The 18,227-nt window shown below is 57.3% G+C and overlaps 1 protein-coding gene across 9 annotated transcripts in view; it reads left to right on the forward strand.

Moving 5' to 3' along the window:
- Nucleotides 1–18,227, forward strand: part of KIRREL3 (kirre like nephrin family adhesion molecule 3) — a 446,874-nt gene that overhangs the window by 380,971 nt on the left and 47,676 nt on the right. For all 9 annotated transcript variants that reach the window (XM_055133991.1, XM_055133989.1, XM_055133995.1 and 6 more), the window contains exons 3-4: nucleotides 7,911–8,060; nucleotides 11,786–11,935. In XM_055133991.1, the coding sequence (XP_054989966.1) occupies nucleotides 7,911–8,060; nucleotides 11,786–11,935 (300 nt within the window). The remainder of the gene's footprint in view (nucleotides 1–7,910; nucleotides 8,061–11,785; nucleotides 11,936–18,227) is intronic.

Below are 18,227 nucleotides of genomic sequence, written 5' to 3' on the forward strand. Positions count from 1 at the left end.
ACAGGACCCCCACTCCCAGAGCAGTGAGAAAAAAGGCTTTATTAACGAGAACACCCAGGGAGACAGCGCTCAATTACCTGGTGGTAGGTTTACACATTGCTACAAAAGCTTCCACCAAGATTGCTCCAGGAAGTTCTCTGCTTGCATCTCCCAGTTTCTCCTTCTGCCTCTTAATTGCATGAGGCCCAAAGGGAATGAGAGTCCTTTATTTTTTTTTATTATCAATTTTTTTACTGAATCACCATGAGATACAGTTGCAAAGCTTTCATTTTGAGTTTCAGTCATACAAAGATCAAACACCCATCCCTCCACCAGTGCACATCCTCCACCACCATTGTCCCCAGTATCACCCCCCATCCGAGCCCTCCTCCTGTCTCTATAGCAGACAATTTCTCCCACACTCTCTACTTTCGGACATTATGCTTTGCAATACAGATACTGAGAGGCTATCATGTTTGGTCCTTTATCTACTTTCAGCTCACATCTCCCATCCCGAACGATCCCTCTAACCATCATTGACTTAGTGATCCCATGCAGCTGGAAGAGAGTCCTTTAAAAGCAAAAGACGTTCCTCCACAGCCCCTCATCAGGGTGATGTGAGCCCAGGAGCGGGGCATGGGGGATGGTGGGCTGTGACCCAATGTGAAGAGCCCAGTAACTACCATGTAGCTGTTCGGCACCCCCTGAGCAGGAGGCGGGAAGGGGCTCTGACCCTGGGGGTTATTTCCATCCATTAGGAATTATTAAAAATTCCCAGAACATCAGAACACATCCATATTCACACGCCAATGCCAAAATGCAATTTCCAAGTTGAAAAATAAATGCTACTTGGGATTATTCATTATTTTGGAATGTCCATCATTCTGGATTATTCACACCCGCGCTCCTTTCCATTAACAGAGATAATTAAGAGTTGATTGTGTCTGGGCTCTGAAGGTGGGAGGAATCAAGGGAGGGGGAGATGGAGACCATCTATTTCCGGCAGAAAGTGACCCCTCAGCAGCCAGGAGGAGAATCTAATGTCGCCACCAGGCACGAGGTGCCCAGAACCCCCCAAAGACCTGGAGCCTCTAGGCCAGCGTCGCTTAGCCGCCCTCTAGACCCCGGTGAAAGGCCTGCTTTGTTTGTCTCAGGGAGCCTCCCATCAGGTGCCCATGAAGTCTCTGATTCTTTCAGTGTTTCACAAAGGGCCGCTAGGGGAAGGGGTGGTCATGATTCTCCTGTAGGGGCACCCAGGCTGAACAGCACCCCTCCCCAACTTACACAGTGGCACCCCCTCAGGGTTCTGTTGAGAGAAGAATTGCACCATTGGGCGGGGGGAGGGGGTCAGGCATTGCACTACGGTGGTTCTCAGGCTTACTCCTGGCTCTGTGCCCTGGGATCCTTCCTGGCAGGGATCAAGGAGCCAAATGTGCCAGGATTTGAACTGGGGTTGGCAAGTGCCTTGACCCCTGGGGTTGGCAAGTGCCTTGACCCCTGTACCATCTCCGTCTATTTCCATGCATGGATTTAAAGTATGCAAATGACAGACTTGACCCAGTGCCTTCCATAGCGGGGGCTGAGTGCACTAGAAAGCCAGGGCATTTGGGTCAAGTCTGCAGTTTGCATACTTTAAAAAGTGGGATTGAACAGCCGAGGCTGGCCCCAGGAGAGAGAGTCACAGAGGCCACCAGTGAGAGCACAAACCAGAAGGACCAGGGCCAGAGCAACAGTACAGCAGGAAGGGTGTTTGCCTTGCTCACAGCTGACCTGGGTTTGATTCCCGGCTTCCCATATGGTTCCCCGAGCACTACCAGTAGTAACCCCTGGGTGCAGGGCCAGGACTAAGCCCTGAACACTACCAGGTATGACCCAAAAAAACAAAACAAAGCTAGAAGGACCTTCTGCCTGGGCCCCTGGCTCAGGCATCGGGGTCTGACAGATGGTCTGCACTGCGTGGTGGAGGGCACACGGGGATGAGGGACACCCATGCATGTCCTTGTCACCAACAACCCCACCACACTGACACCGAGCCCTAGAGGACCACAGGCTGGTCCCACCCCGCCTCTGCCACTAGACACTTCGGTTCCCAGGAAACTGCCCTCCACACTCCACGTGTGTCCCCCACTCCAGGAAATTACCCCTCCCCAATTTCCTCCCCTTATCTTTCAGGGCCAGTTCAGACGTCGTCCCTGTTGACCCCTTCCCGTACCCGTTCCCTCTGAGCAGCCCAGCCTTCCTCCCCACTCGCTCTTCTCCCTCGCTCGCTCTGGGGTGCTGCCAGGTCCCCGTTGCTGGGTACTGCCGCCCTCCCTCTGGTTCCTGGCACACCCACCTATCTGTCTCACGCCCTCAGACCTGGTGGATGGACCTGTCAGTTCTCTGCAGGGGCCCTGGAGACGGTGATGTACACCCTCCCGCTCCGGCTGCCATAGCATCCCTGGGCTGGCCCGCTCGCTGGCACCCCAACACCCCCTTGTCACTCTGCAGCACCCTTGTCTCCCTCTGTGGTGGCTGATGCAATGCTTCAAGGCACCCTTGGCATCAGTGCTGAATTGTGGGGCCTGGGGTCTCCAGGTCATGAGCAGGGATTGGACGTGGGCATGTGGGCAGTGCTGGGAGTTGGACCCAAAGCCTCACACCAGCTGGCCTGTGTGCAGAGTGACAGGAAAACTGCAGAGCTCCTGGCTTGGATGTCCAGGAATGTTGCGTCTTCCTGTCCCACCCCTTCCTGCAGCACCTTGAAGGCTCGGCCTTGACCCCTCCCCCCTCCAGACCAGGCCGCCCCCTTAATCTCCTACGAGGCATTTGCGTTTTCCAGGCCTGTTGCAATTGGCAGCAAATATCCCTGGTACAAGTATTCTTAGCCTCCCTGCCTAGTGACCCAGGACAGAGCAGACGGCGACATTTGAGTCTGTTCCACATGGCTAGCCAGGCAGGGCCCAGGGGCCACAGGGACTGCCGAGCCCAGCAGTGACTCAGGGAGAAAACATATTCCAGTTGGTTCAGCTTCCAATTTGTAAAGCTCCCTTTCCCAGCTGGCGGGTCCCTGGTGACAGGCGCTGGGGGCCCCCCAGTTTTCAGGGCCCAGGGCTAGGAAACTTCATGGACAGTGAGGGAAGTAAGAACACCCCCTTTTAGGAGGCTGAAGCTATAGCACAGCGGGTAGGGCATCTGCCTTGCATGCGGCAGACCCAGGTTCGATTCCCAGCATCCCATATGGTCCCCTGAGCACCACCAGGGGTAATTCCTGTGTGTAGAGCCAGGAGTGACCCCTGTGCATCGCTGGGTGTGACCCAAAAAGAAAAAAAAAAGAACATCTTTTAAAAGATCTTTCAGGGGACTAGAGCAATAGTATAGCGGGTAAAGCCCTTGCCTTCCACAGGGCCACCCCAGGCTGGGTCCCTGGCACTTCTGATGGTCTCTGAGCCTGCCAGGAGGGATCCCTGAGTACAGAGCCAGGAGTAAGCCCTGAGCACTGCTGGGTATGGCCCAAAAACCAAAAGAAATAAAACAAAAATATCTATCTCCAGGGAGATAGCAGTACCTTGATTTCTCAAGGACCTGAACATGATCCTTGTCCTTCCATGCCCCCCCACCACCAAGACTGCCAGGCTGTAACCCTGGTAAGCCCCAGCACCATTGTACCCAAGTGGTGCCACCAGGCCTGAGCCGTGAGCCATTGGCCTGGTTGGCTGAGTATCACTGGGTCCCCTAGGTCTGCTTCAGAAACCCCACAAGTAAATAAAAATATTGTCTTCAGGGGCTGGAGCCATAACACAGCGGGTAGGGCATTTGCCTTGCACAGGGCAGACCCGGGTTCGATCCCCGGCACCCAGTTCAATCCTCGGTATCCCATATGGTCCCTCAGGCACTGCCAAGAATAATTCTTGAGTGCAGAGCCAGGAGTAACCCCTGAGCATTGCTGGGTGTGACCCAAAAAACAATATATATATATATATATATATATATATATATATATATATACACACATTATCTGCAGATTTTGTTAAAGTAGGTATGTCCTGCACACACACGTGCACGATGCACATGCACGCACGCACGCACACACGCACACACACATTTGGTGGTGCTCAGGGCTTATGCTTGACTCTGCGCTCAGAATCACTCCTGGGGGTGCTGGCATGGAACCCGGCTGGACTGGCCCAAGCTTACCTCCTGCACTGTATCTCCGGCCCCAGCCTCCCTTTAGAGATGGAAGACTGCGGCTCAGGGATGAGGACAGGGTCCCACAGGACACTGCGAGGGTCAGGACCAGAGTCCCTTCCCTCGTTTGCCTGTCCTGTGTCTCCACTGTCCTGCCTGGCACCTGGGTCTCTGCTGGGCCTTTCCCTTGCCCCACCTGGCATCTACAGGGCAAGGAAACACACACACAGAGCCAAGGTCGGCTCAGGGCACTCTGGGCCGCTGGAACCTTAGAGGTGAGAGCACAATCCCTTCCGGAGATCTCCAGGGTGGCCCTGGTATCAGGGTCTGCACACAGCCCCGAGAGTAGGAGGAGGTGTTTGGGGAGCCAGAGGTGGGGGAGAAAGTGGATGTGTGAGAAGAGAAAGGGTTCAGAAACCACAAAGTCTTGGATGCTGGTGTTCCAAAGGCACTCCTGGCCCAGAGAAAAAAAAACCCAAAAGCCTAATCTGATAGCAGGGGCTCTGGGGAAGTCGTGGAGAGAAGTTGAGCCAGATCTGGGGACATAGTGGCTGGAGCACCGTGGCTCGAAGCAGAAGGGAAGGACACCCAGTGGGGTGGGGTGGGATGTGGAATGAGGTGCATTGAAAGATGGAGTCCCCTGCATGCCCTGGACCCCCACCCCTGCCTCCTATCCCCTGTGGCACAGTCCCCGTCCCGGCTGGCGGCCAGTATGGTCGCATCAGTTCTGTTAGGAACATCTGAGAGGAACCATGTTGGTTTCATGATTAGGATCTGATCCACCTTGTAGCTGGATCCTGTGTCCCAGCGTCACTATACATCCTGCACTCGTACCCCCAAGTGCAGTGCTGCACCCCATCCTGACCACAGGCAAGGAGGTTCTCAGTGCACTGAGGAGAGAACCAAGAACTCGCTCCTGTCCCCCAAACCCTGCCCGCCTTTGGATGGTCTCTTTGGAGGAGAGTCGTCTTCAGAGAATCAAGACCTGGCTTCCCTGAGCCGGTGGTATCATGGGCACAGGAGAAGCAGCAGCAGGCGGCCACAGAGGAGTGAGTTGGGACCCCGCCTGTGACCTTGGATGACACCTGGACCCGCTGTCTGACCTTGAACACACCAGGGCCCAGGCTGACCTTGACTGGCGCCAGCCCACTCCTCCGTTCCCCGCTCCTGCCTCCCCTCACTCTCCCTCTCTCCCACCCACCCGCTCTCCCCCAGTCTCCTGCTCCCCATTCTCCTCTCATCTCTTCCTTCCTTCTCTCTCTTGTTCTGGTGCCAGAAACACTCTAATTACAACAGAGAACCTGAAGAGACAGAGCAGGGAGGGGAAAAAAACCCAGCACACAGAGCTGATTAAAATGTCCTATGAAATCTAATTTGTAAAGCTCAAATCAGAATAAAAAGTGTTACTCCCACAATTCAAGGCCAATTTGATTGTTAATGAGACTCCTCAGAGGCCCAGCCATGATTTCATCAGGCTGGAGACCCCACACCTGCCACAGCTCCTCCCAGGGGGCCTCCATGCTCCGCCCACGGGCCCCCATGCTCCCCACGGGCCTCCGTGTTCCTCCAGGGCCTCCGGCTAGCAGCCACGTTTCCATCTCTCCTCTGCTTCCACAGGCCATACATGGCCTGCTGGGGCCACACTGCCCCACCCTGCCTTGTGGCCAGACCCTGGGACTTTGTGACCCAAGATAGGAAGGCAGTAGCTATCCCGGCCTGCCAGAGAGCCCCTGCCCTGTGCTGACCAGGGTGGAGGAGAATAGGACTCAGGACTGGAGGGAGTTTCAGTGCAGAACACAGCCCCTGAGTCCCACTATAACCCCAGATCCTGCCGTAGCTTCGAGTCCCGCTGTACCCTGAGTCCCGCTGTAGCCCCAAATCCCCACTGTAGCCCTGGCGAGCCCCACATCTAGGGCTGAGCTCTGAAGTCAGGCCACACGGCAGGTGTGAACTCAGGAAGCGGCGGCCCCCAGCACTGCAGGGCGGCCCCTACCAAAAAGAAAGAGAACAAGGACTCGGCAGTTTCTGTTAGCTTTGTGTCCCGGGCAGTCACTCTCCCTGGGAGTCCAAGTGATTCATGAGCTTGGGAACATGGAAACGAGGGGGAAGGGGGGGTGCAGGCATTGGGTGAACTGAGGGAAGGCCCAGATCCCATCCCACACGCAGCTGCGGCTCCCGGCCACAGAACCCCTTCTTGTCATCCTGTGTGCTGGCCAGCCCCCAGGAGGTGCACTCAGTGTAGACGGGGGATTAGCTGGATTGTGTGCTGTCAGATCCAGAGCAGGCACTCCCGTTGTAGACAGGTGATAACTGGCTCATGTGTGCTCTGACAGTGCAGAGGAAGCACTCCCAGGTAAACAGGTAATTAGCAGGCTGCCATGTTCCTTGCCTCCTTGGCCCCTGGAAAACAGGGTCGAGGCTAGCACCTGCCTAGTGGGTTGTCAGAAGGATGGAACCATCAATGAGCTGATACTTGAAATCTTAGGACAAAGCCTGGTGCATCCTACACAGGCTCGGCAGAATACCGGCTGAGTCACTTGCAATGACTCAGCGTTCCTTGGGGAGGTGTGGGGGTCACAGTCATGACCAGCTGGTGTGGGGTCTGCAGTCCTAAGCAAGAGGCAGAGGGGGGCAGACGCCCTGCTCCCTCCCTCCTCCTCTGCAGCCTGCCGGGCCTGGTGCAGCCCCACTGGGAGCCTGAGACAAGGGTACTGTTTCTTGGGCACCAAATGTCCTGCTGGAGTGGGCGTTAGAGAGTGAGGTGCGGGAGGAGTGTCCCTCGGGCAGCAGAGGGCATGGCCAAAGGCAGCAGGACAGTCTGACTGTGGGCTGCAGGATGGTTAGACTAGGGTGTGTGTGTGTGGGTGTGTGGGTGTGTGTACCTAGTGTGTGCGTGTGTGTTCATGTCTGTGCATTGTGTGCGTATGGCATACATGTATGTATGTGTGCCTCTGTGTGTACACTCATGTCTTGCCTGTGTGTGCATGCTCATGCATGCATGTGCTTACGTGTACACCTTGTATATAAACATGTGTATATTTATATATATATAAACCCCTGGTTCCCAGACCAAGGAACCCTAAATCAAAGTTTGGAGAAAAGTTAGGGACAATGTCTACATAGTATCTAAGGAAGGAACTCAGTTCCCCTCTGAATTTTGGATTACATGGGATATCATTAATTCCTGGAGCGATTAATGGCTGGAGTGATAGCACAGCGGGTAGGGCGTTTGCCTTGCACATGGCTGACCCAAGTTTTGTTCCTCCGCCCCTCTCAGAGAGCACGGCAAGCTACCAAGAGTATCCTGACCTCACAGCAGAGCCTGGCAAGCTACCTGTGGCATATTCGATATGCCAAAAACAGTCACAACAAGTCTCACAATGGAGACATTACTGGTGCCCGCTTGAGCAAATAGATGAGCAATGGAATGACAGTGACAGTGACAGTATATGTGCATATATGTATGCAGGTGTGCCTGTCTATGTATACATGTGGTTGTGTGTGCATGTACACATGCCCATGTGTGCATGTGGCGTGTGTGCAGGTGTGTGTGTGCATGTGTGTGTTAGGACCTGCTGTTAGACTCCAGCTCCTGAGGGCAGGAGTCTCTGCTGGGAAGGCTGGAAGTTGCCAGAAGCTGCCAAAAGCTGCAAGGAGTCCCAGGCAGGAATTGAGACACCCCAGGGAGGGCTTGTCCCCTGGGCCCGCGTGGCTATTTCAGGAATAGGGGACAAATCCTAACCGCTGTGCCCTTCTCTCCCCAGGTCAAGTGTACTCCTTCAGCCAGCAGCCTCAGGACCAGGCGGTGGTGTCGGGCCAGCCCGTGACGCTCTTGTGTGCCATCCCCGAGTACGAAGGCTTCGTGCTGTGGATCAAAGACGGCCTGGCTCTGGGCGTGGGCAGGGACCTCTCCAGTAAGTACCCCAGACCTCTCCAGTAAGTACCTCACCGTCCCGGGCAAGGCCAGAGGGACTGGATCCCCAACCTTCACCCCAGGCCCCCCAGGTGGGGTCAGGTTCAGGGAGCCCCAGGCCCCGGGTACAGAGGAATGGAGGGATCCACTTCCAAGCAGTGAGTCACAATGAACGTCCTGTTCTGGTGCTCAGCGGGCACAGAACCCAGCTTTACCCGGGCAGGTCTGTTCTAAAGCCAGACCTGATGTCTGTAATATCAACTCCAGAAGTTACATATTCCTGTTCTTGGTCAACTTTTATTTTGGGAGGAGTGCCCAGCTGTGCTCAGGGCTTACTCCTGGCTCTGTGTTCAGGGATCACTCCTGGTGGTGCTCAGGGAACCATATGGGGTGCCAGGGATCGAACTCGGTTGGCTGTGAGTCTGTGCGTGAAGGGGGGCACAGACAGAAGCCGAGGATGGAGCCGGGGTTCCCAGGATGGAGCAAGGGCTCTGAGGGGAAGAGGAGAAGAGAAAGTATACTGTCGACAGACAGGGAACTCCTCTCTCAGGAGATTGAGCTGCAAGAAAATGAAAATCAAGGAGCACTCAGGAGCGTGATGGTTGAGAAATGAATCTTTTTTTTGGGGGGGGGGTCACACCCGGCGATGCACAGGGGTTACTCCTGGCTCTTCACTCAGGAATTACCCCTGGCGGTGCTCAGGGGACCATATGGGATGCTGGGATTCGAACCCGGGTCGGCCGCGTGCAAGGCAAACGCCCTACCCGCTGTGCTATCGCTCCAGCCCGAGAAATGAATCTTTTAAACCGGGATCTACATGTCACCAGAAATGCGCGTGGAAGCACTCCAGCCACGCCAGCAGCCTGCGATGGGCACGGCAGCATCTGCATAGTGGACTGTGCGGCGGGGACACGTTAGCACCGGGGAGCTCTGAGTTCATGTGCCCTCAAGAAACTGGGAGTGGGGGAGCTAGAGCCTTCCAGACTCACTCACTCCTTTCCTGCATGGCTCAGCAGTGGCCCAGCCCCGTGGGAGAATCCCCAGACACCCGGGGTGGGGGTGGGGTCCTGAGACGGGGGTCTTGGTTAGCTGGGTGGTCAAGTGGCTGCCCCTGGCACTGATCGGGGGTCCAGTGCTGCATGGAAACATGTGCATTTCCACGACTGATGTATGTACGCCAGGGAGGCAGTGGAGAACGCGGCTCTGCCTCCTGCAGCACCAGCAAGCCCCAGCCCCGGGCCAGCTCCTGGCCTCCTGGCTTCTCTTCTCCCCAGGGTGTCATGGAAACCAGGACAGACCCGGGCCTGGCTGGGCAGTGCTGCCTGCTGGCACCTGCAGAGAGCAGGAGGGCTCAGGACCCCATTCAGAGAGGCCTTGCTCCCGTGCTTCTGTGCTCTGGGGAAACTGAGGCTCGGGGCAGCCATTGGCCCTGCTGCAGCCCAGCCCTGCCTGTCCCTGCAGCATGGGCCCCACTGTGTCCTTCAGACAGGACAGTCCACCCTCTCTCTCCACCTGGGCTGGGAAACAAAGTCCTGAGAGGAGATTAGCGGTCCGTGCCCACAGACAGACAGGAGGGTCTTCTTCCCGGAAGTTTCTTCTCAGACGGTCTCTAATAAATGTACCCGGATCCACAGGGGGAGAAAGAGGGTTTCCCACGCCCCACCCCTGGGGCAGGTACACAGACAGAGTCACCATGGAGAGAGGAATGGACCCAAGCATGTACCCAGACCGGAGGCGTTAGACCTGGATTCCTAATTCCTGAAAAAACTCAGCCCCCCCTCGCCAAGTCTGCTCTCCTCCTGCTGTCAGACCCTCAAGTTCTGTCCCACGCTGTCGCTAGCACTCACAACCCCCTGACTCTGCACCATCATCTGAGATAGATTCTCTCATCCGAGCTTCCCTGCCGCTCCCGGCAGCCTCCATAGTGAGCAGACAGCAGAGAAGATGCCGGAGCTTCCTCCGATGGCAAGACAGGGCATGAGAGAGCGGGCAAAGCGGACTCCAGAGCCCAAACCCGGAGCATCCCACCTCCCCTGGCGGCAGCGAGAGCCGGGACCGTGGGGACGGAGTGAGACTTTCCTCCCATCCTCCAGGCCCGCATTTTCCAAAGCCGATGGCAGTCCCCAGGATCGCACACCCCAGCCCGCCGCCTAATTAGGTGAATACAAACAACCCCATCGCTGGTGTTTGCGGTAGCTCAGGAGGAGAGAGCGGGGGTCCTGCTGCTCATAGCGCACAAAGCAACAAAATCAGAGCTCCACCGGGAAGCCGGCAGGAGACCCGAGCTAATCACAGGACGGGAGAGGGGGCACCCCAGCAGCCCCCGTTCCCGCCCGGCTCCTGCTCCTTCCTAGAGCCCAGCAGAGGGCAGAAGGGGAGGAGACTGGGCCCCAGATGATTGCCTGGAGAACGTCTTGGCCAGGCTGGGGCAAGAGGGACAGTCAGAACATGGGGTAGGGGACAACCATTTGCTTGCATGGCAGGTGTCGTGAAGAAGAGCCTGGACTTACAGAAAGAGCCAAAACTTGGACTGGGAAAATCATCCCTTTCTGCACCAATTGGGGACAGGAGCAGTGGGCTCTATACCACCCTCCATCCTGAGAACCACCTCACCTCTGCAGGACCCCAAAGAGGCCTCAGCACACACTGCCTCACCTCTGCAGGGCCCAGGAGAGACCTCAGCATACATTACCTCATCTCTGCAGGGTCTGGGAGAGACCTGAGCATACACTGCCTCACCTCTGCTAGCCCAGCAGAGACCTCAGCCCACACTGCCTCACTTCTGCAGGACCCAGCAGAGACCTTAGCACATACCGCCTCACCTCTGAAGGGTCCAGAAGAGACCTCAGTGTACACCACCTCACCTCTGCAGGGCCCAGCAGAGATCTCAACATGCACCGCCTCATCTCTACAGGGCCTGTGAGAGACCTCAGCGTGCACCATCTCACCTCTTGCTTGTCTTCTTGCAACCAATTGGCTTGAATCCCCAGCACTTCCTGTGGTCCCCTAAGCAGTGTTAGGGGTCACTCCTGAGCACAGAGCCAGGAATAAGCCCTGAGTACTGTCAGGAGTGGCTCAGACACTTGATAGATGAATGGATAGATAGTAGGTAGCAAATACATAGCAGATGGTAGATAGAAAAGGTAGCAGATAGGGAGTAGATGGGCAGGTCTTTAGGCAGGTAGGCAGAACAGGGGCTGGGGGAGAGCATGCACAGGCTGCACTGGACCACCAGTGCCACATGGAACACCATGCATGCATACCTGCACACACACCAGCACATGTACACGGGCATGCATACCTGCACATACATCAGCACACACTTATGCATCCCTGCACACACACATACACACACACGCACACACACCAGCACATGCACACAGGTGTGCATACCTGCACACACACCAGTACACGCTCATGCGTCCCTGCACACATACACACGCACACACCAGCACATGCGCACATGCATGCATACATGACCCAGCACCTAGGGAAACCTCCTGACCCCAAGACAGGCTGGAGCCACGGCTCCCACTCGTGCTCTGAGCTCTGAGCCCAGCTCTCCTTTGCCCTGGGTGCTTCCCCGCTCTGCCCAGTGCCCCCATGAGCCCACCCCCGCCATAATGAACCTCAGGGCTCTGTGTGTCTCCCTCCTCCACCCATCCCCCGCCCCGAGCCCCGGGTCCCCACTCCGCCAGCCTGCTATGATGAGCCTCTGCCCCACAGGTTACCCGCAGTACCTGGTGGTGGGGAACCACCTGTCCGGGGAGCACCACCTGAAGATCCTGCGAGCCGAGCTGCAGGATGACGCGGTGTACGAGTGCCAGGCCATCCAGGCGGCCATCCGCTCCCGCCCCGCGCGCCTCACGGTGCTGGGTAAGACCCGTCGGGCGGGTGGGCAGGGGCTGGGCAGGAAGGGGCTGGGCGGGAAGCCCCAGAGAGTGCCTCAGGCCAGACTTGAGGTGCAGCCCTGGGGTTATCCACCCACCGAGACTCTGGCCACGGCCACCCCCTGGTATCTGCACCCACCGAAAGGAGAAAAGTGGGCTTAGGAGGCCGAGGTCCACCACCTCTTTTGACCCTGTCTAGCCCCCAAGCCTCACTCCAGCTACAGAAGCCACTTGGGGTCCTATGTGTTCCTGTTCTGCCGGGGTCTATGGCAGGTGGTGAAGACACAGGGAAGGCTGTGCCTGAGCCCCCCTGAGCTTCCCCGAGGGTCCCAGCACCTCCAGTGCCCCAGCACCCCTCCCCCAGTGCTCCTTCTGGGCTAGCCTCCCTCTGGTGTGACAAGTCCCACACAGCCTCCAGCCCTGAGAGAATCAGGACCTGAGTGTCCCCTCCAGGTGTGTCCCCACAGGAAGCCCCGGGCATCCTGTTCCTCCCCAGCCTCCACTGCCCTCTGCCTGTCCGTGCTCGGTAGAGAACTGGGCACCCGAATTCTCCCCAAGGAAAGTTCTTCTTGGGCTCCCGTGCCCGACCAGAGCTGACCGACCCCACGTCCCTCTGGGGTCCCCACACTGGCACTGAGCAGAACTGCCTGGAGACAGGCCTCAGTGCCCGCCCATCAGCTGCGTCCAGGGCCAGAGTCCAGCATGCTCAGACACCCTGAGACTCGGGACTGCAGGAATCCAGCCTTGCACAGGAGCCGCAAGAACTCAGTGGTGTGACAGACAGTGGCTAGAGTCCCTTCCCCGTGTACCAGCTCAGCTCTTCTGATGTAGATGTGTGTGTCTGTGTGTGTGTTGGGAGAGGGGGTGGAGGTGTGGGTGAAACAGGGGGTGGGGGAGACAGAAATCAAGCACCAGCTCCTCCCACGAGGGGTCCTGGCACCCCTCGTGTTGTCAAGTAAGGACAGGCTCTCGCCCCAGCGCGAGCAGAGGCCAGACGAGGGTCTTGATTGCACGGTCAGCTGGTGAGGAGGCAGGAGGCGGAGTTCAAGTGCCGGCTCTCCCGGGCAGCGTGGGCAGTGGAGGCTGGGGAGGAACTCACAACTGGGTTGTGAGCTCTGGCTGCAGGTTCCAGTCTCTGGGTTCTGTATACAGTCGTCCGGCTTCCCAGAGGGTTCCGAGGCTCTAGAAATCCGTTCTCACCCTCCGATATTCTTTCTGTTAAAATCAGCATTTGGGGATGGGGGGAGGATGCTCTGGGAATGTGCCTGGCGTGTGTGAGGCCCGGGGTCCACCCCACTGTCCCATGAGCCCCTCAAGCCCCACCGGAAGTGACCCCCACAACAAGGTTTTTGAAACTCCGCAGTACTGGGCAGGGGAGAGAGCTCAGGGGCAGGGTGTAGCTATGCCCACTGGGACCCTGGTTTGATCCCCAGTACCACAGGCCCCGCCCCAGCTGCTGGGGTGAAGGTCTGGGGGAGGGGGGCAGTGGCCGGGCTGCCCCCCGCCGGGGAGACGAGACTCGCGATGAAATATTTAAGAGCTTTTCAGCATTCCTGGAGATCTCCATGGCCCAGAGCCAGCATGGGGCCACTCAGAGGCTCAGGGCTTGGTTCCATGGCTCAGAGCCCTTCGAGGCAGGTGACGAAAGGGGTGAGGAAGTGAACCAGGTGTGGCCAGCTGCCTAGGCTGGGGGTGCGGGCCAGGGAGTGGCCCTGCACTGCAGCACAGCTATTCCTGCAGAGGGCATGGGGGGGGTCTCTACCTTGGCCAGCCACATGTCGCCCCACCCCTCCGCCAGCCAGGACCCCATCTGCTGTCCTGACATCTCAGCCTGGGAAGCTGGCCCAGCCCACGCCCCGGGGGAGGGCGGCCTTCCCTGCCCGCCTTCCCAGGATGAGAGCACTTCCTAATTTAGTCTGTATTTGCCTGAGATAGATTTTTAATTAAATAAAGCAAGAGCCTGATTAGAACCTGCGGAGGATGCGGGAGCAAACTCAGATGGTATGCGGGCAAAGATTGCAAAGCAGACGCTCTGGCTGGAACAGAGGGATGCCCCCGGGGTCTTCCGTCGGGCACCAAGTGAGGAGGGCGACTCGGAGAGACCATAGAGCCAACAGCTGTGCGTGCGCCGCTGAAGCCCGCGTCTGCTGCAGGGGGGCCGGCCCCGCGGCCAAGTCTCCCAGGTGGGCGTGATGAGCATCGAGTTTCCAGCTCTCCGTTTGGCGCTGAGGTGCGGGGCGGGCGGGGAGGGGAAGGAGCACCAGCTCATGAGGCCGAGCCAGGCCAGACGGCAGGGGTGTGGGGGGCACGGGGCTGAAGGTCGGGCCTCGGGTCCTCTGTGGCATGCCAGCTGCCAAGGACCAGGTCTTGCCTCAGACCGGGTGGAGGCCAACATCTGGGCATCTCGGGGAGTGTGGGGTCATGGACAGATGGCAGACCCGAAGGTCAGAGGCTCAATCCTGTCTCTAGTCAGCTGTGTGGCATCAGCCCAGTGACTCAGCCTCTCTGGGAGAGCCCTCCCCTGTCATTGAAGGTGGCAGTGAATCAGATGTTCTCCAAATTATCTGACCCCAAAGATTTTGCCTCCCTCCGTAAGGAGTGGCACTGTTGAGGGCACAGGGGTGACCGAGGCAGAGAAGGGAGCCGCATTGGCTGTTGCTCTGAGGCTAGAAATGGGACCTCGGTGAGTCCTGCCAGCCCCAGGCCCTCATAGCTCCCCACACACGGTCCGACCATCTCTGCAAACACTCGAGGCCCTGGCATCCGCGGAGCAGCGAACCCGCTAGCACCTTACTTGCCATGCGTCCGTGGCAAGGCCTGTAGGCTGGCTCGGGCCTCTGGGCCTGCTCCCTAGCAGCCCCTCAGAGCAGGGAAGGTCTGCCAGCATATTCCGGCTCCACATAAAGGAGCGGCTGAATGGATGGAGTGCCTGGTTCTGCATCTGTTACCGGGAGGATAATAAAAGGAGAGATCTCTTAGAATGAAACAGTATTCACACACACACAAATGCACACACTCACACATTCACTCACATGTGGGCATGCACACACATACATGCACACATATGCACTCGCATGCATGTACACATACACACAGGCACACACATACATTCACCAGCACACTCTGCACACATGTAAATGCACACACATGCATGCACGCACTCGTGTTCATGCACATACACACATGCACATACACACACTCATGCACACACATGGGCTTGTAACAGGGAGGTTGATCTGAAGTGCAGACAAGGTGGGTACCTTTAAAGTTTTCCACTCACAAGCAAAATTATCTCTTTAGCATATGTGCTATAAATCAATTATAAAACCAAAGACACAGATAATACATGTCCATTATAACACACACACATATGCATACACTCATGCATGCACACACATGCACACGTGGATTCTCATCTCCCACACATGCACCCACACATACCCACACACTCACACACATGCAGACAGCTGCTACCTGCTGCAGAAGGCCCAGGCTGGGAAGACACTCCCGCCGCCCCAGTCCAGAGGACCACTGCGAGCCTTCTTTCCGGTCGCCCAGAAACTTAGGGAACAGGGCTTTGGGGAACCCGGAACAGGTGGGAGGTGGAGAGCAAGGACTTGATAAGCACATAACTGTGCGAATGTAGATTGGGCGTTAGAGACTCGTCCATAAACCAGGGAGCCCCCACCCGCACCCCGGCCCCGCTTGCCACTCTGGTTGATGAAACCCCCTGACGCTATGTCAGAGGTCAGAGGGCATCAGGGACTGCAGAAAAGAGGAATTGGAGAAAGGTGGAGGGGTGGGAAGGAGGCAGGGAGGATGGCGGATGCCACATTCATTATTAAAGGGGCTTTCCCAGCTGCCCTCCCCCTCCCCTCTCCTCCTCGCCCCTCCTACTAGCAGCCATGCCGTCTCTGGGCGCCTGTTAGAAGTACAGCTTCCTAAATCAACATGAATTATTGAACGGCGGAGACTTAGTCCGCTCAAATAACTCAGGGTGGCTTTTTAAACGATGTCAAGCCCCAGACACTGAGAGGGGCAGATGAAGTCAAAGACGTCTTTAACTCGGATATTCTTCCGACACACGGGCTCAGCAGAGAGAAGGTCATACCAAGAGAGCGCGAGGCCTGGGGTTCCACACCCAGCACCGCAGCACACACACAACCAGCCCAGTGCCACTGGACCAGGAGTAACCCTGGACTGCTGTGAAGGTTTTATATGTGTGTGTGTGTGTGTGTGTGTGTGTGTGTGTATACAGTGGGTAAGGCTTTTGTATATATATATATACAGTGGGTAAGGCTTTTGCCTTACCGTCCCTCTAGGAGAGCCCGGCAAGCTATCAAGAGTATCTCATCCACGCGGCAGAGCCTGGCAACTACCCATGGTATGTTCAATATGCCAAAAACAGTAACAACAAGTCTCACAATGGAGACATTACTGGTGCCCTCTCAAGCAAATCGATGAGCAACAGGACGAGAGTGCTACGGTGCGCTATAGGCTGCAGGGGTTGCTCCCGGGCAAGAGAGCAGCTTGGCACACAGGAGACCCCATTTCATCCCCGGCACCCCTGGGAGGGGCACCCCAGAAAGCGATACCCCCTGGCTCCCTTTGCAGCTCCTGCACCGCGGAAGCCACAGGCAGAAGCTTCCTGAGTCCCCAGGACTGGCAGCGAACCCCAAACCCCAAGCCCCTCACTCCTGGCTTGGTGGTCTTAAGAGTCATCTAAGGAAGGCAGACAGCGGAGCTGGGCAGGGATCCCAGCCCAGCGCCCACCCGGTCAGCAGGGGGAGGCAGAGCAGTGCCTCCGGAGCGCAGACGCCCCGCCAGAGCACTGAGGCCTGAGCCCTGCTTCCTCTCCGGGCGTGCCAGCACAAACGCAGCTGCATCCACACACCACCTCCAGCGCCTGCCCCCACAGTGCTCCTGCCTGGATTGTGCCTCCCTTACCAACTTTTTCTTTTTCTTTTTGGGTCACACATGGCAATGCTCAGGGGTTACTCCTGGCTCTGCTCTCAGGAATTACTCCTGGTGATGCTTGGGGAACCCTATGGGGTGCCGGGGATTGAACCCAGGTCGCCCACTTATAAGGCAAACGCCCTACCCGCTGTGCTATTGCTGCAGACCACCTTACCAGCCTTTTAAATAATGACAAGCTCACCTGTCAGGCCTCTACTTACACCTCGCCTTTTCCAGGAAGCCTTCCCTGAACACCACTCGGCCCAACCGACCCCACTCTACACCTCCCTTAGCTCCCCGCACACAGCTTGATGGCGACACTCCGCATGCTGTCTTGAAGGTGGACATCTATGACTCCCCATCTGGGCCTCCGGGGGTCTCCTGCACCCCTCAGCCTCGCAGAGTCTGTGGGATTCTTCTAGGGAGTGCTCAGCATGGCCAGTAGGCAGTGCCAGGGCTCAGGACAGCCGAGGGAGGTTTATAATGAGCAGGGTGCCCTGCATGGGCAGCCCCTAGAGCAAGGCTGTGTGGTGTGGCCATGTGATGGATTTGTTGCCATGGGACGTGGCGTGTGATGTGAGGGGTCCGCTGAGTTGTGACATGAGTTGTGTTGTTTTTAGAGACGACAGCAGTTCAGGCCAAGAGCCCAGCCCCGGGAAGCCGCCCGCAGTGTGGACGTGGCGGACTCTTTGCTCTGGACCTCAGCACCCGTGGGCAGGATGAGGGGCTGCCTCAAGTGCCCTCCCAATGGGGAGCAGGGACACCACTCCCAGCAGTGCTCAGAGGTGACTCCTGGCTCTGTGCTCAGGATTCGTTCCTGACCATGCTCGGGGGACCATATGGTGTGTGAGGGATTGAACCCAGGTCAGCCACGGCAAATGCCCTCCCCGCTGTGCTATCACTCTGACCCCAGCAGGGGCGTCCTGGAACACCCGGGCATAGGAGCTTTGTCCTGACTGCGCCTTCGGCTGTGTTACCAGGATTCCCACTGCATGCTGGGGCCCGCCTGAAGCTCCAACCTGGCCCCGCCCGTGCAGGAAGACAAGCAGAATTGATTTCCTTATCTCCTTATTAAGCATGTTTGCCTGGGCCCCGGCCTGGTCTGAGGTGCCGTATCTCATTTGTGCTGTGTGCCTGCTTCTGCATCATTCGTTATCCTGCAGTCACCCCCAAGCCAGAGGGGGGAGAGGATCAGGAGACTCTCCCTGTTGCCTGGGCTCCAACAGGGGCGCTGAGCTCTTACACCCTCACTTGCACCCACTCCTGCCACCAGCCCGCCCAGCCCCTTCCCTGTGGGAGCCAAGCCAGGGCAGCTGCAATGG

This window comes from Sorex araneus, chromosome 3 (genome assembly GCF_027595985.1).
Source record: "Sorex araneus isolate mSorAra2 chromosome 3, mSorAra2.pri, whole genome shotgun sequence".
In the NCBI taxonomy this organism is placed as follows: Eukaryota; Metazoa; Chordata; class Mammalia; order Eulipotyphla; family Soricidae; genus Sorex; species Sorex araneus.